General features: G+C 39.6%; 1 protein-coding gene across 13 annotated transcripts in view; it reads right to left on the bottom strand.

The window, feature by feature from the left end:
- WNK2 (WNK lysine deficient protein kinase 2) overlaps positions 1-22,762 on the bottom strand; it is a 153,649-nt gene that overhangs the window by 40,158 nt on the left and 90,729 nt on the right. For all 13 annotated transcript variants that reach the window (XM_033857809.2, XM_033857810.2, XM_073805945.1 and 10 more), the window contains one exon: positions 137-960. In XM_033857809.2, the coding sequence (XP_033713700.1) occupies positions 137-960 (824 nt within the window). The remainder of the gene's footprint in view (positions 1-136; positions 961-22,762) is intronic.

The raw sequence follows: 22,762 nt of genomic DNA, 5'->3' as shown, positions 1-22,762 counted from the left end.
CGAGAACAGGACGGCCTGGGCTGGGGTAAGGCGGCTCTATATGGCCAGGATGCCTGCTGGCCTGGGTTAGAGTCAGTCCCCGCCCCTGTCCAGACCCCCACCTGGGGACAGTGCCTCTGGGTGAGGTGGTACTCACCGCAGGCTGGGGCAGCAGGGCCAGGTCACCCCCAGAGGCCTCTGTGCGGGGTTCGTCCCCTCTTGGGGGCTCCGGGGTGAAGTCTCGGTCACCTGCCTCCACAGGGGTCCCGGCCAAGGCTGAGGAGGTGGGCACATGCTCCTGGTAGAGCAGAGTCCGCAGCTTCTCATCCAGGCTCTTGATGGTGCTGTCCACGAAGCCCACCCTTGGGGGTGGCCCTTCCCCATCTGACTCCAAGGCTGAGGGCGGCTGAGGGGGGGCGGCAGGTGCCAGCGGGGGGCTGGGAAGTTGGGGAGTGGCCAGGCTGATGGCCCCCACTACAGAGGGGAGTGGAGGAAGGGGCTGGCCCAGGGTGGGCTGAGGGGCCCCGCCAGGGGCACCAGACACAGGGGCCAAAGCCAACAGGGGCTCCCCCCTGGTGCTGGGCTCTCTGGCTGAGCCAGGATCCCCCAGACCCGTGGAGTGGGATGGGGCTTCCAGAGATGGGGCACAAGGCCCTCGGCCTGTGCCAGGGGCCTGTGCAGCAAGCTGGGCATCATGAGTCTCCACTGGTAGCCAGGGGGTCTTATGCTCACTGGCCGGCCCCTGAGGGGTCCCTGGGACCCCTGCCTGCACGGCAGCCCCTGTTGCTGGCTCTGGCTTAGGACTGGCAGCTGGTGGGGCCATGTCTTGGGGCACAGCAGTCACGGGAGGGGATGATGGCACCAGAGGGGATGGTGCACCACCAGGAGGGTCCCTGGGGCCTGCTTGGCTCAAAAGCTGCAGACTGGCCGAGAAGCTGGGCTTTTCCTTCGAAGACAGCTGGTCTTTGGAGAATGCTGGATCTAGAAGAAACAGGGAACATGCCTCTATACTAACCTATTCTGGTCCTATCTACCTGGCACTTCGCTAGCCAAAAAGATGCTTTCTATGAGCTGGCGGTGCCCTACACACCAGTCCTCTCTCCTTTGCTCAGACATGCCAACGTCATGCATGTGCTGGCCTCTGCCTGAGACATCTAGCACAGGTCTTCCCGCAGCCCCACTTCCCACCTCAGGCTATGCACCAGCAGTGTCCCATTCAGCTGCACTAGCACACCCACACCTTCCTTCTGATTTTTCTGTAGCACCAAGCCATCAGGCATAACCCATCACCTGTCTGTCGACTGTCATTCCAGCTCCATAAAAATATGGCTCTGGTCACCCTTGCACTGGTCCATTCCACAAAATTGTAAAATGAAATTATAAAATCTAAGTAGTGAACTGTACACACTCTCCTGCCCTGGAGTGAGCAGGAACTTCTGATGAACCAGACACCGTGCTTTGGTAAGATCAGAAGCTCAGACCAGAGAGAGGAGATCAAGATGGAGGAATAGAAGGACACCTTCTACTAGTTCACCTCCCCCTATGAACACTTCAAAAATATATCAAATATGGAGCAATTCTCACTAAAATCAAACCAAAGACTGGCAGGAAGACTCTTATACAACCAAGGCAGTAAAGATCCACATGGAGTTGGGTAAGAAGCGATCAGGTCAGAACCGGCACCCCTAGGAGGGAACACAGTAGAGAGGGATTACAAGGGCTTGGAGATCCTCCCTGGGGAGTGAGCCGTTTGAACACATATTGGGCTATAACAATCCTAGAATTCACTTGTGAAGAGTGTGAACACTCTTGCTTACTTCTAGGAACAAGACAGAGGAAGCAGATTGAAACTGCCTGGGACTCTGGTCAACTGTTCCAACACGTGCCCTAGCCCACACTGAACACCCACTCCGGCACCTCTAGCTCCAGCACAGCCTCCCACTAGGTCAAAGGCTGCTGTCACGGAGTAAAGTGTGCATTTGTGGGAGACAGAGCTGGCTCTGACCCAGCCCTGCATCTGAATGGGGTGGGAGCAGCTATTACTGGTGTTCACAGAGGTGGCAAATCAGTCTAGACTGGAGCTCTGACTGGTGTGCAGGGACAGCATCAGCACACACACCGGCCTACATCAGGCACCACTCAGACACTCTTGCTCCAGCATGGATCTCCACTGGTGCAAAGGTGCCATTGTCGGGAGGGTGAAGAGCACACACTTAGAGGGGAAGGAGGTAGCTCAGACCCCACCCTCAGGGATTCAGCTCCAGACCTCGGGACCAGACACCGCTCCTAAAAGGGCAGTGATGACCACTGAGCTTAGAAGCAGCCCCAGATCATATCTGGCTCTGCCTCCACCCTCTCCATCTCCATCCCCACCTACCACCAAGGTGATACCAGTCAGCGCACTCTGGGGCAAGACATGACCAATGCTCACTTCAGATCCAGCTCTCCCGACAAAGCCACTGGGCAGACAGACTGCACACAGATGCTCCCACACGAGTACAACCCTCCAAAACCAAGACAGGTAACTGTTTCACCTAATTTCATAGAAACAACGTTAAGCAAAATGCAAATACAGAGGAATCTGTTTGAAATGAAAAAATGATGAAAATAAAGAAACCTGAAAAATCAACGAATGAAACAGAGATAAATAATTTACCAGAAAGAGTTCAAGGCATTAGTAAAAAAGAATGCTAAATGAACTAAGGAAAAGAATAGATGAACACAGTAAGAATTTTAACAAAGAAGTAGAAAATATAAAAAATAAACAGTCAGAGATGAAGAATGCAACAACTGAAATGAAAAACACACTAGAAAGATTTAATAGCAGACTAAGTGATACAGAAGAATGCATAAGAGATCTGGAAGAGAGAATAATGGAAATCATCCAATCAGAACAGAAAAAGAATATAAAAAAATGAGAACACTTTAAGGGACCTCTAGGACAACATCAAGCATACTAGCATTTGCATTATAGGGGCTCCAGAAGAAAAAAGAGAGAGAAAAGTGTCAAAAATGTATTTGATGAAATTATGGCTGAAAACTTCCTAAACCTGCAGAAGGAAACATATCCAGGTACAGTAAGCAGAGAATGCCCCAAACAAGATTAACTGAAAGAGACACACACCAAAATGTACCATCATTAAAATGGTAAAAGTTAAAGACAAAGAGACAATTTAAAGGCAGCAAGAAAAAAACAGAGTCACATACAAAGGAACACCCATAAATGTATCAGCTGATTTTTCTGCAGAAACTTTGCAGGCCAGAAGGGAATGGCATGACATATTTAAAGTGCTGAAAGGGCAAAATCTACAACCTAGGATACTCTACCCAGCAAGATTATCATTCAGAATTAAAAGAGCAACAAAGAACTTCTCAGATAAGGAAAAACTAAAAGAGTTCATCAATACTTAAACCACCCTAAAAGAAGTCTTAAAAGGTCTTCTCCAAGTGGGAAAAAAAAGGCTACAACAAGATGTAAAAATTTATAGGAAAGGAAAAATCCCACTAGTAAAAGCAAATATATAGTAAAGGCTGTGGATCAGCTGCTTACATAAGTTAGTACAAGATTAAAAGACAAAAATTAGAAAGTCAACAATAACTACAATAAACAGCTAAGGGATAAACATGAAGATGTAAATATGACATCAAAAACACAAAATGTGGTGACTTCTCTGGCAGTCCAGTGGTTAACGCTCCACGCTTCCACTGCAGGGGGCACAGGTTTGATCCCTGGTCATGGAACTACGATCCCGCATGTCACTCAGCACGGCCAAAAAAAAAAAAAAAAAAAACACAAAATGTGGGGGAGAGGAGTAAAAAAATGTAGATCTTTTAGAATGTGTTTGAACTTAAATGACTACCAGTTTAAAACAAGTAGATACATAGGTCAACATATATGAACCCCAAGGTAACCACAAATCAAAATCCTACAATAGATACACAAAAGATAGGGAGAAAGTAAGACAAGCGTACCACTAAGGAAAATCATCAAACCACAAGGGAAGAAACTAAAAGAAGAAGAAAAGAATATAGAATGAAAAAAAACAACCAGAAAACAAGTAACAAAATGGCAGTTAAGTACACACCTATATGTAATTACTTTAAATGTCAATGGACTAAATGTTCCAATCAAAATACATAAAGTGGAATGACTGGATAAAAAACAAGACCCACCTATGGGCAAGAGACTCTCTTTAGAGTGAAAGACACACAGACTAAAAGTGAGGAGATGGAAGGAGATATTTCATGGAAATGAAAATGATAAGAAAGCTGGTAGTGATACTCATATCTTACAAATAGACTTTAGAAGAAAGTGTAGAAAAGACAGAGAAGGGCATTATATAATGATATAGTGATCAATACAAGAAGAGAATATAACATTCATTAATATATATGCACCCAATATAGGTGCACCTAAATATGGAAAGCAAATATTAACAGGAGAAATTGACAATAGAATAATAGTAGGAGACTATAACACCCTACTTACATCAAGGGACATATCATATAGAAAGAAAATCAATAAGGAAATAGTGGTCTTAAATGACACATTCGACCAGTTGGCCTTAATAGATACATACAGGACATTCCATCCAAAAACAGCACAATGTACATTCTGTTCAAGTGCATGTGAAACATTCTCCAGGATAGATCACAGGCTAGGCCACAACAAGTCTTAACAAATTTAGAAAACAGAAATTACATCAAGCATTTTTTCTGACAACAAAAGTATGAAACTAGGATTCAATTACAGGAAGAAAAATGGAAAAAACAAAAACATATGGAGATTAAACAATATCCTATTATAAAAACAATGGGTCAACGAAGAAATCAAAGAGGAAATCAGAAAACATCTGGAGAAATGAAAATAAAAACACAACTTTCAAAAATCTATGTGACACTGAAAAGTGGTTCTAAGAGGGGAGTTTATAGCAATATAGGCCTACCTCAAAAAGAAAGAAAAATCTCAAATAAATAACCGAATTTACTGTCCAAAGGAATTAAAGAACAAACAAAGCCCAAAGTCAGCAGAAAAAAGAAATAATAAAGATCAGAGAAGAAATGAATAAAACAGAGACCAAAAAACAACATAATAATCAATGAAAACAAGAGATTTTTTTTTTTTAAAAGACAAACAAAATTGATAAGCCTTTATCCAGGCTCATTAAGAAAAAAAGAGAGAGGACTCAAACAAAATAAGAAATAAAGAGGAGAAATTACAACTGATATCACAGAGGTATGAAAAATCATAAGAACAGTTATACAGCAACAAACTGGACAACCTAAAAGTGGATAAAAAGTCCTAGAGCCACACAATCTTCTAAGACTGAATCAGAAAGAAATAGACAATCTGAGTAGACTGGTCACTAGTAGTGAAATTGAATTCATAATCAAAAAACGCCCAGCAAACAAAGGTCCAGGACAAGACAGATGGCTTCACAGGGAAATTCTATCAAATATATAAAGAAGAGCAAATACCTAGCCTTCTCAAACTATCCCAAAAACTGATGAGGAGAGAACATTCCCAAATTAATTCTACGAGGCCACCATTATCCTGATACCAAACCTAGAAAAATATACTACAAAAGAATTACAGGCCAATAACAAGCATATAAAAAGATGTTCAACATTGCTAACTATTAGAGAAATGCAAATCAAAACTACAATGAGGTACCACCTCAAACCAGTCAGAATGGCCATCATTAAAAAGTCTAAAAATAATAAATGCTGGAGAGGATGTAGAGAAAAGAGAACCCTCCTACACTGTTGTTGAGAATGTAAGTTGGTGCAGCCACTATGAAAAACAGTATGGAGGTTCCTCAAAAAGCTAAAAATAGACTTGCCATATGATCCAGCAATCCCACTACAGGGCATATATCCAGACAAAACTATAATTCAAAAAGATACGTGCACCCCCTACGTTAATAGCAGCACTATTCACAATAGCTAATACATGGAAACAACCTAAATGTCCATTGACACATAAATGGACAAAGAAGATGTGGTACAAAAAAAGGGAAGAAGTGGTACAGATATACAATGGAATACTACAGCCATAAAAAAAAGAACAAAATAAGACAGCAGAAGCAAGAACTACAATACTACAGCCTGTGGAACAAAAACCACACTAACAGAAAGACAGACAAGATGAAAAGGCAGAGAGCTATGTATCGGATGAAGGAACAAGATAAAACCCCAGAAAAACATCTAAGTGAAGTGAAGATAGGCAACCTTCCAGAAAAACAATTCAGAATAATGATAGTGAAGATGATCCAGGACCTCGAAAAGGAATGGAGGCAAAGATTGAGAAGATGCAAGAAATGTTTAACAAAGACCTAGAAGAATTAAAAAACAAACAGAGATGAACAACACAATAATTGAAATGAAAAATACACTAGAAGGAATCAATAGCAGAATAATTGAGGCAGAAGAACGGATAAGTGACCTGGAAGACAGAATGGTGGAATTCACTGCCATGGAACAGAATAAAGAAAAAACAATGAGAAGAAATGAAGACAGCCTAAGAGGCCTCTGGGACAACATTAAAAACAACAATATTTGCATTACAGGGGTCCCAGAAGGAGGGGAGAGAGAGAAAGGACCAGAGGAAATATTTGAAGAGATTATAGTCAAAAACTTCCCTAACATGGGAAAGGAAATGGCCACCCAAGTCCAGGAAGTGCAGAGAGTCCCATACAGGATAAAAGCAAGGAGAAACATGCTGAGACACACAGTAATCAAATTGGCAAAAATCACAGACAAAGAAAAATTATTGAAAGCAGCAAGTGAAAAATGACAAGTAACATACAAGGGAACTCCCATAAGGTTAACAGCAGATTTCTCTGCAGAAACTCTACAAGCCAGAGGCAGTGGCATGATATACTCAAAGTGATGAAAGGGAAGAAACTACAACCAAGATTACTCTACCCAGCAAGGATCTCATTCAGATTTGATGGAGAAATCAAAAGCTTTACAGACAAGCAAAAGCTAAGAGAATTCAGCACCACCAAACCAGCTCTACAACAAATGCTAAAGGAACTTCTCTAAGTGGGAAACACAGAGAAGAAAACGACCTACAAAAACAAACCCAAAACAATTAAGAAAATGGTCATAGGAACATACATATCAATAACTACCTTAAATGTGAATGGAATAAATGCTCCAACCAAAAGACGCAGGATTGCTGAAATGATACGAAAACAAGACCCATATATATACTGTCTACAAAAGACCCAAATCAGACCCATGGACACATTCAGACTGAAAGTGAGGGGATGGAAAAAGATATTCCATGCAAATGGAAATCAAAAGAAAGCTGGAGTAGCAATACTCATATCAGATAAAATAGACTTTAAAATAAAGAATGTTACAAGAGACAAGGAAGGACACTACATAATAATGAAGGTATCAATCCAAGAAGAACATATAACAATTATAAATATATATACACCGAACACAGGAGCACCTCAATACGTAAGGCAACTGGTAGCAGCTATAAAAGAGGAAATCGACAGTAACACAATAATAGTGGGGGAACGTAACACCTCACTTACACCAATGGACAGATCATCCAAACAGAAAATTAATGAGGAAAAACAAGCTTTAAATGACACAACAGACCAGATAGATTTAATTGATATTTATAGGACATTCCATCCAAAACCAGCAGATTACACTTTCTTCTCAAGTGTGCACAGAATATTCTCCAGGACAGATCACATAATGGGTCACAAATCAAGCCTTAGTAAATTTAAGAAAATTGAAATCATATCAAGCATCTTTTCTGACCACAATGCTGTGAGATTAGAAATCAATTATAGGGAAAAAGAACAAAAACCACAAACACATGGAGGCTAAACAATACATTACTAAATAACCAAGAGATCACTGAAGAAATCAAAGAGTAAATCAAAAAATACCTAGAGACAATGAAAACACGATGATCCAAAATCTATGAGATGCAGCAAAAGCAGTTCTAAGAGGGAAATTTATAGCTATACAAGCCTACCTCAAGAAACAAGAAAAATCTCAAACAATGTAACGTTAAACCTAAAGGAACTAGAGAAAGAAGAACAAACAAAACCCAAAGTTAGCAGAAGGAAAGAAATCATAAAGATCAGAGCAGAAATAAATGAAAAAGAAACAAGGAAAACAATAGCAAAGATCAATAAAACTAAAAGCTGGTTCTTTGAGAAGATTAACAGCATTGATAAACCATTAGCCAGGCTCATCAAGAAAAAGAGGGAGCAGACTGAAATCTATAAAATTAGAAATGAAAAAGGAGAAGTTACAACAGACACCACAGAAATACAAAGCATCCTAAGGGACTACTACAAGCAACTCTATGCCAATAAAATGGACAACCTGGAAGAAATGGACAAATTCTTAGAAAGGTATAATCTTCCAAGACTGAACCAGGAAGAAATAGAAAATATGAACAGACCAATCACAACTAATGAAATTGAAACTGTGATTAAAAATCTTCCAACAGGGCTTCCCTGGTGGCGCAGTGGTTGAGAGTCCGCCTGCCGATGCAGGGGACGCGGGTTCGTGCCCCGGTCTAGGAAGATCCCACACGCCGCGGAGCGGCTGGGCCTGTGAGCCATGGCCGCTGAGCTTGCGCGTCCGGAGCCTGTGCTCCGCAATGGGAGAGGCCACAACAGTGAGAGGCCCGCGTACCGCAAAAAAAAAAAAAAAAAAAAATCTTCCAACAAACAAAAGTCCAGAACCAGATGGCTTCACAGGTGAATTCTACCAAAGATTTATAGAAGAGCTAACACCCATCCTTCTCAAACTCTTCCAAAAAATTGCAGAGGAAGGAACACTCCCAAACTCATTCTACGAGGCCACCATCACCCTGATACCAAAACCAGACAAAGATACTACAAAAAAAGAAAACTAAAGGCCAATATCACTGATGAATATAGATGCAAAAATCCTCAACAAAATACTAGCAAACAGAATCCAACAACACATTAAAAGGATCATACCCCATGATCAAGTGGGATTTATCCGAGGGATGCAGGGATTCTTCAATATACGCAAATCAATGTGATACACCATATTAACAAATTGAAAAATAAAAACCATAGGATCATCTCAATAGATGCAGCAAAAGCTTTTGACAAAATTCAACACGCATTTATGATAAAAACTATCCAGAAAGTGGGCATAGAGGGAATCTACCTCAGCATAATAAAGCCATATATGACAAATGCACATCAAACATCATTCTCATTGGTGAAAAACTGAAAGCATTTCCTCTAAGATCAGGAACAAGACAAATATGTCCACTCTCACCACTATTATTCAACATAGTTTTGGAAGTCCTACACATGGCAATCAGAGAAGAAAAAGAAATAAAAGGAATACAAACTGGAAAAGAAGAAGTAAAACTGTCACACTTTGCAGGTGACATGATACTATACACAGAGAATCCTAAAGATGCCACCAGAAAACTACTAGAGCTAATCAATGAATTTGGTAAAGCTGCAGGATACAAAATTAATGCACAGAAATCTCTTGCATTCCTATACACTAACGATGGAAAATATGAAAGAGAAATTAAGGAAACACTCCCATTTACCACTGCAACAAAAAGAATAAAATACCTAGGAATAAACCTACCTAGGGAGACAAAAGACCTGTATGCAGAAAACTATAAGACACTGTTGAAAGAAATTAAAGATGATACCAACAGATGGAGACATATACCATGTTCTTGGATTGGAAGAATCAATATTGTGAAAATGACTATACTACCCAAAGTAATCTACAGATTCAATGCAATCCTTATCGAATTACCAATGGTATTTTTTACAGAACTAGAACAAAAAATCTTAAAATTTGTATGGAGACACAAAAGGCCCTGAATAGCCAAAGCAGCCTTGAGGGGAAAAAACGGAGCTGGAGGATTCAGACTCCCTGACTTCAGACTATCTTACAAAGCTACAGTAATCAAGACAATATGGTACTTGCACAAAAACAGAAATATAGACCAATGGAACAGGATAGAAAGCCCAGAGATAAATCCACACACATATGGTCACCTTATCTTTGATAAAGGAGGCAAGAATAAACAATGGAGAAAAGACAGCCTCTTCAATAAGCGGTGCTGGGAAAACTGGACAGCTACATGTAAAAGAATGAAATTAGAACACTCCCTAACACCAAACACAAAAATAAACTCAAAATGGATTAGAGACCTAAATGTAAGACCAGACACTGTACAACTCCTAGAGGAAAACACAGGAAGAACACTCTTTGACATAAATCACAGCAAGATCTTTTTTGGTCCACCTCCTAGAGTAATGGAAATAAAAACAAAAATAAACAAATGGGACCTAATGAAACTTAAAAGCTTTTGCAAAGCAAAGGAAACTACAAACAAGACGAAAAGACAACCCTCAGAATGGGAAAAAATATTTCCAAACAAATCAACGGACAAAGGATTAATCTCCCAAATATATAAACAGCTCATGCAGCTCAATATTAAAAAAAAAAAAACCCAATCCAAAAATGGACAGAAGACCTAAATAGACATTTCTCCAAAGACGACAAACAGATGGCCAAGAAGCACATGAAAAGCTGCTCAACATCACTGATCATTAGAGAAATGCAAATCAAAACTACAAGGAGGTATCCCCTCACACCAGTCAGAATGGGCATCATCAGAAAATCTACAAACAACAAATGCTGGAAAGGGTGTGGAGAAAAGGGAACCCTCTTGCACTGTTGGTGGGAATGTAAATTGATACAGCCACTATGGAGAACAGTATGGAGGTTCCTTAAAAAACTAAAAATAGAATTACCATATGACCCAGCAATCCCACTACTGGGCAAATACCCAGAGAAAACCATAATTCAAAAAGACACATGCAGCCCAATGTTCATTGCTGAGCTATTTACAATAGCCAGGACATGGAAGCAACCTAAGTGTCCATCAACAGATGAATGGATAAAGAAGATGTGGCACATATATACAATGGAATATTACTCAGCCATAAAAAGAAACGAAATTGAGTTATTTGTAGTGAGGTGGATGGACCTAGAGTCTGTCATACAGAGTGAAGTAAGTCAGAAAGAGAAAAACAAATAACGTATGCTAACACATATATATGGAATCTAATCAAAAAAAAAAAAAAGGTCATGAAGAACCTAGGGTTAAGACGGGAATAAAGACACAGACCTACTAGAGAATGGACTTGAGGATATGGGGAGAGGGAAGGGTAAGTTGTGACAAAGTGAGAGAGTGGCATGGACATATATACACTACCAAACGTAAAATAGATAGCTAGTGGGAAGCAGCCATATTGCACAGGGAGATCAGCTCTGTGGTTTGTGACCACCTAGAGGGGTGGAATAGGGAGGGTGGGAGGGAGGGAGACGCAAGTGGGAAGAGATATGGGAACATATGTATAACTGATTCACTTTGTTATTAAGCAGAAACCAACACACCATTATAAAGCAATTATACTCCAATAAGGATGCCAAAAAAAAAAAAGATGTGGTACATATATACAATGGAATATTACTTAGCCATAAAGAGGAACAAAATTGGGTCATTTGTAGAGACGTGGTTGAATCTAGAGACTGTCATACGGAGTGAAGTCAGAAAGAGAGAAACAAATACCGTATATTAACGCATATATGTGGAACGTAGAAAAATGGTACATATGAACCAGTTTGCAGGGCAGAAATAGACACACAGATGTAGAGAACAAACGTATGGACACCAAGGGGGAAAAGCAGCGGGGGGTGGGGTGTGTGTGATGAATTGGGAGATTGAGATTGACATGTATACACTGATGTGTATAAAATGGATGACTAATAAGAACCTGCTGTATAAAAATAAATAAATTAAATTAAATTTAAAAAAAAGAAAAGCAAGATGCAGAAAAGTGTGAATAATATGACCCTGTTTTTGTAAAACTATAAAAACAATAAAAATATTTCATGTACATCTATATATGTGTCTATACAATTATATGAGCATTTTTTTAAAAATGAAAAAAGAACAAAATAATACCATTTGTAGCCACATGGATGGAACTAGAGATTATCATACTAAGTGAAGTAAGTCAGACAAAGACAAATACCATATGGTATCACTTACATATGGAATGTAAAATATAACACAGGGCTTCCCAGGTGGCATAGTGGTTGAGAGTCCGCCTGCCGATGCAGGGGACACAGGTTCGTGCCCCGATCCGGGAAGATCCCACATGTCACGGAGCGGCTGGGCCTGTGAGCCATGGCCGCTGAGCCTGCACGTCCGGAGCCTGTGCTCCGCAATGAGAGAGGCCACAACAGTGAGAGGCCCGCGTAACCGCAAAAAAAAAAAAAAAAAAAAAAAACTATATATATATATAAAACAAATGAACTTATCTTCGAAACAGAAATGGACCCACAGACACAGACAACAGACTTACGGTTGCCAAGGGGGAAGTGGGGTGAGGGAGGGATGGATTGGGAGTCTGGGATTAGCAGATGCAAACTATTATATATAGAATGGATAAACAAGAAGGTCCTACTGTATACCACAGGGAGGGAACTATATTCAATATCCTATGATAAACCATAATGGAAAAGAATATTTTTAAAAAAGAATGGTTATATAACTGAATCACTTAGCTGTAGAGCAGAAATTAACACATTGTAAAACAAATACTTCAATTAAAAATTTTTTTTAAAATGTAAATTACAGGCCAATATCTATGATCAATACTGATGCAAAATGTTCAAAAAATATTAGCAAGTCAAATATCAACGTAATACATAAAGGATCATACACCATGATAAAGTGGGATTTATTCCATGGATGAAAGAATCCACAAGTCAATCAGTGTGTTACACCACATTAACAAAAGGAAGGATAAAAATCACATGATCATCTCAATAGACTCAGAAAAAACCTTTAACAAAATTCAACATCCATTCATGAAAAAAACTCTTCTCAAAGTTGGTACACAGGGAACATATCTCAACATAATGAAGGCCATTTATGACAAACCCACATCTAACATCATACTCAACAGTGAAGAGCTAAAAGCTTTTCCTCTAAAATCAGTAACAAGACAAGGATGCCCTCACTGCTTCTATTTAACAGAGTACTGGAAGTTCTAGCCACAGGAACCAGACAAGAAAAAGAAGTAAGAGCATCCAAATTCGAAGGGAAGAAGTAAAATTACCACCATTTGCAGGTGACATACTATATATAGAAAATTACAAAGTCTCTACCAAAAAACTATGAGAACTAATAAATGAATTCAGTAAAGCTGCAGAATACAAAATTGATATACAGAAATCTATTGCTTTTCTATACACTAATAATCAAGTATCAGAAAGCAAGAAAACAATCCCATTTAATATTGCACCAAAAAGATTAAAATACCTAGGAATAAATTTAACCAAGGAGGTGAAAGATTTGTAATCTGACAACTATAAAACGTTGATGAAGGGGAGAGACCTTCAAGATGGCGGAGGAGTAAGACATAGAGATCACCTTCCTCCCCACAAATACATCAGAAATACATCTACATGTTGAACAACTCCTACAGAATCTAATGAACGCTGGCAGAAGACCTCAGACTTCCCAAAAGGCAAGAAACGCCCCACGTACCTGGGTAGGGCAAAAGAAAAAACAAAAAACAGAGACAAAAGAATAGGGATGGGGCCTGCAATTCTAGGAGGGAGTGGTGAAGGAGGAAAAGTTTCCACACACTAGGAAGCCCCTTCACTGGTGGGGATGGGGGGTGCCGGGGGGGAAGCTGTGGAGTCACAGAGGAGAGCACAGCAACAGGGTTGCAGAAGGCAAAGCGGAGAGATTCCCGCACAGAGGACCGGTGCCGACCAGCACTCACCAGCATGAGAGGCTTGTCTGCTCACCCACCGGGGCGGGTGGGGGCTGGGAGCTGAGGTTCCGACTTTGGAGGTGAGATCCCAGGGAGAGGACGGGGGTTGGCTGCGTGAACACAGCCTGAAGGGGGATAGTGTGCCACAGATAGCCAGGAGGGAGTCCGGGAAAAAGTCTGGAACTGCCTAAAAGGCAAGAGACCATTGTTTCCAGGAGCGCCAGGAGAGGGGATTCAGAGCACGGCCTAAACGAGCTCCAGAGACGGGTGGGCTATCAGCGCAGACACCAAAGTAGGGGCCAGGAAATGCTAAGGCTGCTGCTGCATCCACCAAGAAGCCTGTCAAGTGCAGGTCACTATCCACACCTCCCCTCCCAGGAGTCTAAGCAGCCCACCACTGCCAGAATCCTGTGATCCAGGGACAACTTCCCTGGGAGAACACACGGCGCACCTCAGGCTGTTGCAACATCACACCAGCCTCTGCTGCTGCAGGCTTGCCCTGCATTCCATACCCCTCCGTGCACCCAGCCTGAGTGAGACGGAGACCCCTAATCAGCTGCTAATTTTAAACCCCGTCCTGTCTGAGCGAAGAACAGGTGCCGTCAGGCGACCTACATGCAGAGGCGGGGCCAAATCCAAAGCTGAACCCCATAAGCTGTGCAAACAAAGAAGAGAAAGGTAAATCTCTCCCAGCAGCCTCAGTAGCAGTGGATTAAATCTCCACAATCAACTTGATGTCCCCTGCATCTGTGGAATGCATGAAAAGACAATGAATCATCCCAAAATTGAGGCGGTGGACTTTGGGAGCAACTGTAGACTTGGGGTTTGCTTTCTGTATCTAATTTATTTCTGGTGTAATGTTCATCTTATTTCAGTATTTAGAGTTTATTATCATTGGTAGATTTGTTTATTGATCTGGTGGCACTCTTCCTTTTTAATATATATATATTTTTTCTCTTTTTGTGAGTGTGTATGCGCATGCTTCATGTGAATTTGTCTGTATGGCTTTGCTTTTACCATTTGTCCTAGGGTTCTGTCTGTCCGTTTTTTCTTTTCTTTTTTATTATTACTTTTTTTTTTTACTTTTAATAATTTATTTTTCATTTTAATAACTTTATTTCACTTATTTATTTATTTTTCTCTGATTCTTTATTTTTCTCTCCCTTTTCTTCTGAGCCATGTGACTGGCAGGGTCTTGGTACTCTGGCTGGGTGTCAGGCCTGTGCCTCTGAGATGGGAGAGGTGAGTTAAGGACATTGGTCCACCAGAGACCTCCGGAATCCATGTAATATCAAACAACAAAAGCTCTCCCACAGATGTCCATCTCAATGCTAAGACCCAGCTCCACTCAACGACCAGCAAGCTACAGTGCTGGACACCCTATGCCAAACAACTAGCAAGACAGGAACACAAACCCACCCACCAGCAGAGAGGTTCCCTAAAATCATAAGGTCATAGGCACCCCAAAACACACCACAGGACACAGTCCTGCTCACCAGAAAGACAAGATACAGCCTCATACACCAGAACACACACACCAGTCCCCTCCACCAGGAAGCCTACACAACCCACTGAACCAACTTTAGCCGCTGCGGACAGAAACCAAAAAAAACCCAGGAACTACGAACCTGCAGCCTGTGAAAAGGGGACCCCAAACACAGTAAGTTAAGCAAAATGAGAAGACAGAGAAACACACAGCAGATGAAGGAGCATGGTAAAAACCCACCAGACCGAACAAATGAAGAGGAAATAGGCAGTCTACCTGAAAAAGGATTCAGAATAATGATAGTAAAGATGATCCAAAATCTTGGAAATAGAATAGAGAAAATACAAGAAACGTTTAACAAGGACCTAGAAGAACTAAAGAGCAAACAAACAGGGATGAACAACACGATAAATGAAATTAAAAATTCTCTAGAAGGAATCAATAGCAGAATACCTGAGGCAGAAGAAAGGATAAGTGACCTGGAAGATAAAATAGTGGAAGTAACTACCGCAGAGCAGAATAAAGAAAAAAGAATAAAAAGAATTGAGGACAGTCTCAGAGAATTCTGGGAAAATATTAAACACAATAGCATTCGAATTATAGGGGTCCCAGAAGAAGAAGAGAAAAAGAAACGGACTGAGAAAATATTTGAAGAGATTATAGTTGAAAACTTCCCTAATATGGGAAAGGAAATAGTCAGTCAAGTCCAGGAAGCACGAAAGGCCCATAAAGGATAAATCCAAGGAGAAACACACCAAGACACGTAATTAATCAAACTATCAAAAATTAAATACAAAGAAAAAAGATTAAAAGCAGCAAGGGAGCAACAACAAATAACATACAAGGGAACCGCCGTAAGGTTAACAGCTGATCTTTCAGCAGAAACTCTGCAAGCCAGAAGGGAGTGGCAGGACATATTTAAAGTGATGAAAGGGAAAAACCTACAACCAAGATTACTCTACCCAGCAAGGATCTCATTCAGATTCAATGAAGATTTTAAAAACTTTATAGACAAGCAAAAGCTAGAGAATTCAGCACAACCAAACCAGCTTTACAACAAATGCTAAAGGAACTTCTCTAGGCAAGAAACACAAGAGAAGGAAAAGACCTACAATAACAAACCCAACATAATTAAGAAAATGGTAATAGGAACATACATGTCAATAATTACCTTAAATGTAAATGGATTAAATGCTCCAACCAAAAGATATAGACTGGCTGAATGGATAAAAAAGCAATACCCATATATATGCTGTCTACAAGAGTCCCACTTCAGACCTAGGGACACATACAGACTGAAAGTGAGGTGATGGAAAAAGATATTCCACGCAAATTGAAATCAAAAGAAAGCTGGAGTAGCAATTCTCATATCAGACAAAATAGACTTTAAAATAAAGACTATTACAAGAGACAAAGAAGGACACTACATAATGATCAAGGGATCGATCCAAGAAGAAGATATAACAATTGTAAATATTTATACACCCAACATAGGAGCACCTCAATACATAAGGCAAACGCTAACAGCCATAAAAGGGCAAATCGACAGTAACACAATCATAGTAGGGGACTTTAACACCCCACATTAACCAATGGATAGATCATCCAAAATGAAAATAAATAAGGAAACACAAGCTTTAAATGACACATTAAACAAGATAGACTTAATTGATATTTATAGGACATTCCATCCAAAAACAACAGAATACACGTTCTTCTCAATCCCTCATGGAACATTCTCCAAAATAGATCATATCTTGAGTCACAAATCAGCCTTGGTAAATTTAAGAAAATTGAAATCGTATCAAGTATCTTTTCCGAACACAACGCTATGAGACTAGATATCAATTACAGGAAAAAAATCTGTAAAAAATACAAACACATGGAGGCTAAACAATACATTATTAAATAACCAAGAGATCACTGAGGAAATCTAAAAATACCTAGAAACAAATGACAATGAAAACACGACAATCCAAAACCTATGAGATGAAGCAAAAGCAGTTCTAAGAGGGAAGTTTATAGAAATACCATCCTACCTCAAGAAACAAGAAACATCTCAAATAAGCAACCTAAACTTACACCTAAAGCAATTAAGAGAAAGAAGAGCAAAAACCCCCCAAAGTTCGCAGAAGGAAAGAAATCATAAAGATCAGATCAGAAGTAAATGAAAAAGAAATGAAGAAAATGATAGCAAAGATCAGTAAAATTAAAAGCTGGTTCTTTGAGAAGATAAACAAAATTGATAAACCATTAGCCAGACTCATCAAGAAAAAAAAGGAGAAGAGTCAAATCAATAGAATTAGAAATGAAAAAGGAGAAGTAACAACAGACACTGCAGAAATACAAAGGATCATAAGAGATTACTACAAGCAACTGTATGCCAATAAAATGGACAACCTGGAAGAAATGGATAAATTCTTAGAAAAGCACAACATTCCGAGACTGAACCAGGAAGAAACAGAAAGTATAAACAGTCTGATCACAAGCACTGAAATTGAGACTGTGATTAAAAATCTTCCAATAAACAAAAGCCAAGGACCAGACTGCTTCACAGGCGAATTCTATCAAACATTTAGAGAAGGGCTAACGCCTATCCTTCTCAAACTCTTCCAAAATATAGCAGAGGGAGGAACACTCCCAAACTCATTCTACGAGGCCACCATCACCCTGATACCAAAACCAGACAGAGGTCACAAAGAAAGAAAACTACAGGCCAGTATCACTGATGAACACGGATGCAAAAATCCTCAACAAAGTACTAGAAAACAGAATACAACAGCACATTAAAAGCATCATACACCATGATCAAGTGGGGTTTATCCCAGGAATGCAAGGATTCTTCAATATATGTAGATCAATGTGATAAACCATACTAAAAAATTGAAGGAGAAAAACCATATGATCATCTCAGTAGATGCAGAAAAAGCTTCTGACAAAATTCAACACCCATCTATGATAAAAACCCTCCAGAAAGCAGGCATAGAGGGAACTTACCTCAACATAATAAAGGCCATATATGACAAACCCACAGCCAACATCGTTGTCAATGATGAAAAACTGAAACCATTTCGTCTAAGGTCAGGAAAAAGACAAGGTTGTCCACTCTCACCACTATTATTCAACATAGTTATGGAAGTTTTATCCACAGCAATCAGAGAAGCAAAAGAAATAAAAGGAATCCAATTCGGAAAAGAAAAAGTAAAGCTGTCACTGTTTGGAGATGACATGATACTGTATATAGAGAATCCTAAAGATGCTACCAGAGAACTACTAGAGCTAATCAATCGATTTGGTAAAGTAGCAGGATACAAAATTAATGCACAGAAATCGCTTGCATTCCTATGCATTAATGATGAAAAATATGAAAGAGAAATTAAGGAAACACTCCCATTTACCACTGCAACAAAAAGAATAAAATACCTAGGAACAAACCTACCTAAGGAGACAAAAGAGCTGTATGCAGAAAACTATAAGACACTGATGAAAGAAATTTAAGATGATACAAACAGCTGGAGAGATATACCACGTTCTTGGATTGGAAGAATCAACATTGTGAAAATGACTATACTATCCAAAGCAATCTACAGATTGAACGCAATCCCTATCAAACTACCACTGGCATTTTCACAGAACTACAACAAAAAATTTCACAATTTGTGTGGAAACACAAAAGAGTCTGAATAGCCAAAGTAATTTTGAGAAAGAAAAACGGAGCTGGAGGAATCAGGCTCCCTGACTTCAGACTATACAACAAAGCTAAAGTAATCAAAACAGTATGGTACTGGCACAGAAACAGAAATATAGATCAATGGAACAGGATAGAAAGCCCAGAGATAAACCCACATATATGGTCACCTTATTTTTGATAAAGGAGGCAAGAACATACAGTGGAGAAAAGGCAGCCTCTTCAACAAGTGGAGCTGGGAAAACTGGACAGCTACATGTAAAAGAATGAAATTAGAACACTCCCTAACACCATACACAAAAATAAACTCAAGATGGATTAAAGACCTAAATGTAAGGCCAGACACTATCAAACTCTTAGAGGAAAACATAGGGAGAATACTCTATGACATAAATCACAGCAAGATCCTTTTTGACCCACCTCCTAGAAAAATGGAAATAAAAACAAAAATAAACAAATGGGACCTAATGAAATTTAAAAGCTTTTGCACAAGAAAACCATAAACAAGACAAAAAGACAACCCTCAGAATCAGAGAAAATATTTGCAAATGAAGCAACTGACAAAGGATTAATCTCCAAAATTTACAAGCAGCTCATGCAGCTCAATATCAAAAAAACAGTCAACCCAATCCAAAAATGGGCAGAAGACCTAAAGAGATGTTTCCCCAAAGAAGATATGCAGATTGCCAACAAACACATGAAAGGATGCTCAACATCACTAATCTAGAGAAATGCACATCAAAACTACAATTGGGGCTTCCCTGGTGGCACAGTGGTTGATGATCTCCCTGCCAATGCAGGGGACACGGGCTCCAGCCCTGGTCTGGGAAGATCCCACATGCCGCGGAGTACCTAGGCCCATAAGCCAAAACTACTGAGCCTGCACGTCTGGAGCTCGTGCTCCGCAACAAGAGAGGCTGCAACAGTGAGAGACCCATGCACCGTGATGAAGAGTGGCCCCTGCTCGCCGCAACTAGAGAAAGCCCTCGCACAGAAACGAAAACCCAACACAGCCAAAAATAAATAAATTAATTAAATTTTTAAAAAAAGAAAACTACAATGAGGTATCACCTCATACCATTCAGAATGGCCATCATCAAAAACATCTACAAACAATAAATGCTGGAGAGGGTGTGGAGAAAAGGGAGCCCTCTTGCACTGTCGGTGGGCATGTAAATTGATACAGCCACTATGGAGAACAGTATGGAGGTTCCTTAAAAAAATAAAAATAGAATTACCATACGACCTAGCAATCCCACTACTGGCATATACGCTGAGAAAACCATTATTCAAGAAGAGTTATGTACCACAATGTTCACTGCAGCTGTATTTACAATAGCCAGGATATGGAAGCAACCTAAGTGTCCCTTGACAGATGAATGGATAAAGAAGATGTGGCACATATATAATGGAATATTACTCAGCCATAAAAAGAAACGAAATTGAGTTATTTGTAGTGAGGTGGATGAACCTAGGGTCTGTCATACAGAGTGAAGTAAGTCAGAAAGAGGAAAACAAATATCATATGCTAACACATATATATGGAATCTAAAAAACAAACCAAAGAATGGTCATGAAGAACCTAGGGGTAAGACAGGAATAAAGATGCAGGCCTACTAGAGAATGCACTTGAGGACACAGGGAGGGGGAAGGGTAGGCTGGGATGAAGTGAGAGAGTGGCATGGACATATATACACTACCAAATGTAAAACAGACAGCTAGTGGGAAGCAGCCGCATAGCACAGGGAGATCAGCTCGGTGCTTTGTGACCACCTAGAGGGGTGGGATAGGGAGGGTGGGAGGGAGACGCAAGAGGGAGGAGATAAGGGATATATGTATATGTATAGCTGATTCACTTTGTTATAAAGCAGAAACTAAAACACCATTGTAATGCAGTTATACTCCAATAAAGATGTTAAAAAAAATTGATGAAGGATTTTAAGTTGATACAAAGAAAGAGAAAGATATTGAATGTTCCTGGATTGGAAGAATTAAGTGTTAAAATGGCCATACTGCCCAAAGCAATCTACAGATTTAATTCAATCCCTATCAAAATACCCAGGACATTTTTCACAAAACTAGAGCAAATAATCCTAAAATTTATCTGGAACCACAAATGATCCTGAATTGCCAAACCAATCTTGAGGAAAAAGGACAAAGCTGGAGGTATCACACTCCCTGCCTTCACACTATACTACAAAGCTACAGTAATCAAAACAGGATGGTACTGGCACAAAAACAGACACATATATCAGTGGAACAGAACAGAGAGCCCAGACACTTATGGACAATTAATCTGCGACAAAGGAGGCAAGAAAATACAATGGAGAAAAGATAGTCTCCAACAAGTGGTGCTGGTAAAACAGGACAGCTATGTGTAAAAGAATGAAATTAGACCATTTTCTCACACTATATACAAAAATAAACCCCAAACTGATTAACGACTGGAAACCATAAAACTCCTAGATGAAAACATAAGCAGAATACTCTTTGACATAAATCTAAGCAATATTTTTTTTGATCTGTCTCCTAAGGCAAAGGAAACAAAAATAAACAAATGGGACCTAATTAAATGTAAAAGCTTTTGCACAGCAAAGGAAACCACTAACAAAATGAAAAAACAACCTTCTGAATAGGAGAAAATATTTGCAAATGATATAACAGATAAGGGGTTAAATCCAAAATATATAAATAGCTCATACAACTCAATATGAAAAAAAAACCACCCAATTTAAAAATGGGCTGAAGACCTAAATAGACTTTTTCCCAAAGATGTACAGATGGCCAGTAGGCATATGAAAAGATGCTCAAAATCACTAGTCATCAGAGAAATGCAAATCAAAACCACAATGAGATATCACCTCATACCTATCAGAATGGCTATCAAAAAAAAAGACCACAAATAACAAATGTTGGCAAGGAAGTGGAGAAAAAGGAACCATCATACACAGTTGGTAGGAATGTAAATTGGTGTAGCCACCATGGAAAACAGTATGGAGGTTCCTCAAAAAAATAAAAATAGAACTACCATGTGATCCAGCAATTCCTCTCCTAGGTACATATCTGGAAAAAATGAAAACACTAATTTGATGTAAAAGATACATGCACCCCCAATGTTCATAGCAGCATTACTTACAATAACAAAGATATGGAAGCGACCTAAGTGTCCATCAACAGATGAATGGATAAAGATGCATTATACATATATACAAGGGAATACTACTCAGCCATTAAAAAGAATGAAATTTTGCCACCTGCAACAACATGGAGGGATCTGGAGGGCATTATGATTAGTGAAATAAGTCAGAGAAAGACAAATACTGTATATTATCACTTATATGTGGAATCCAAAAAATAAAACAAAACAAATAGACTCACAGATATAGAGAATAAACTAGTGGTTACCACTGGAGAGAGGGGAAGGATAGGGGAGGGGGAGGGGCAAGATAGGGTTAGGGGATTAAGAGCAACAAAATACTATGTATAAAATAAGCTACAAGGATATATTGTATGGCACAGGGAATATATCCAATATTTTATAACAACTTTAAATCAACTATAATCTATAAAAATATTGAATCAGTATGTTTTACACTTGAAACTAATGTAATATTGTATATCAACTACACTTCAATATAGATAGGTAGATAGATAAAGTGGAGATAATAATTAAAAAAAAAAAAAAAAAGAAGCTCAGACCAACAGCATCCTGTCAGGGGCTGGAAAGGGATCCTGGTAGGAAAGTACCCTGGGAAC

The sequence above is a fragment of the Tursiops truncatus genome, chromosome 6, assembly GCF_011762595.2.
Source record: "Tursiops truncatus isolate mTurTru1 chromosome 6, mTurTru1.mat.Y, whole genome shotgun sequence".
Classification (NCBI taxonomy): domain Eukaryota; kingdom Metazoa; phylum Chordata; class Mammalia; order Artiodactyla; family Delphinidae; genus Tursiops; species Tursiops truncatus.
This window is presented reverse-complemented; position numbering and strand designations above follow the sequence as displayed.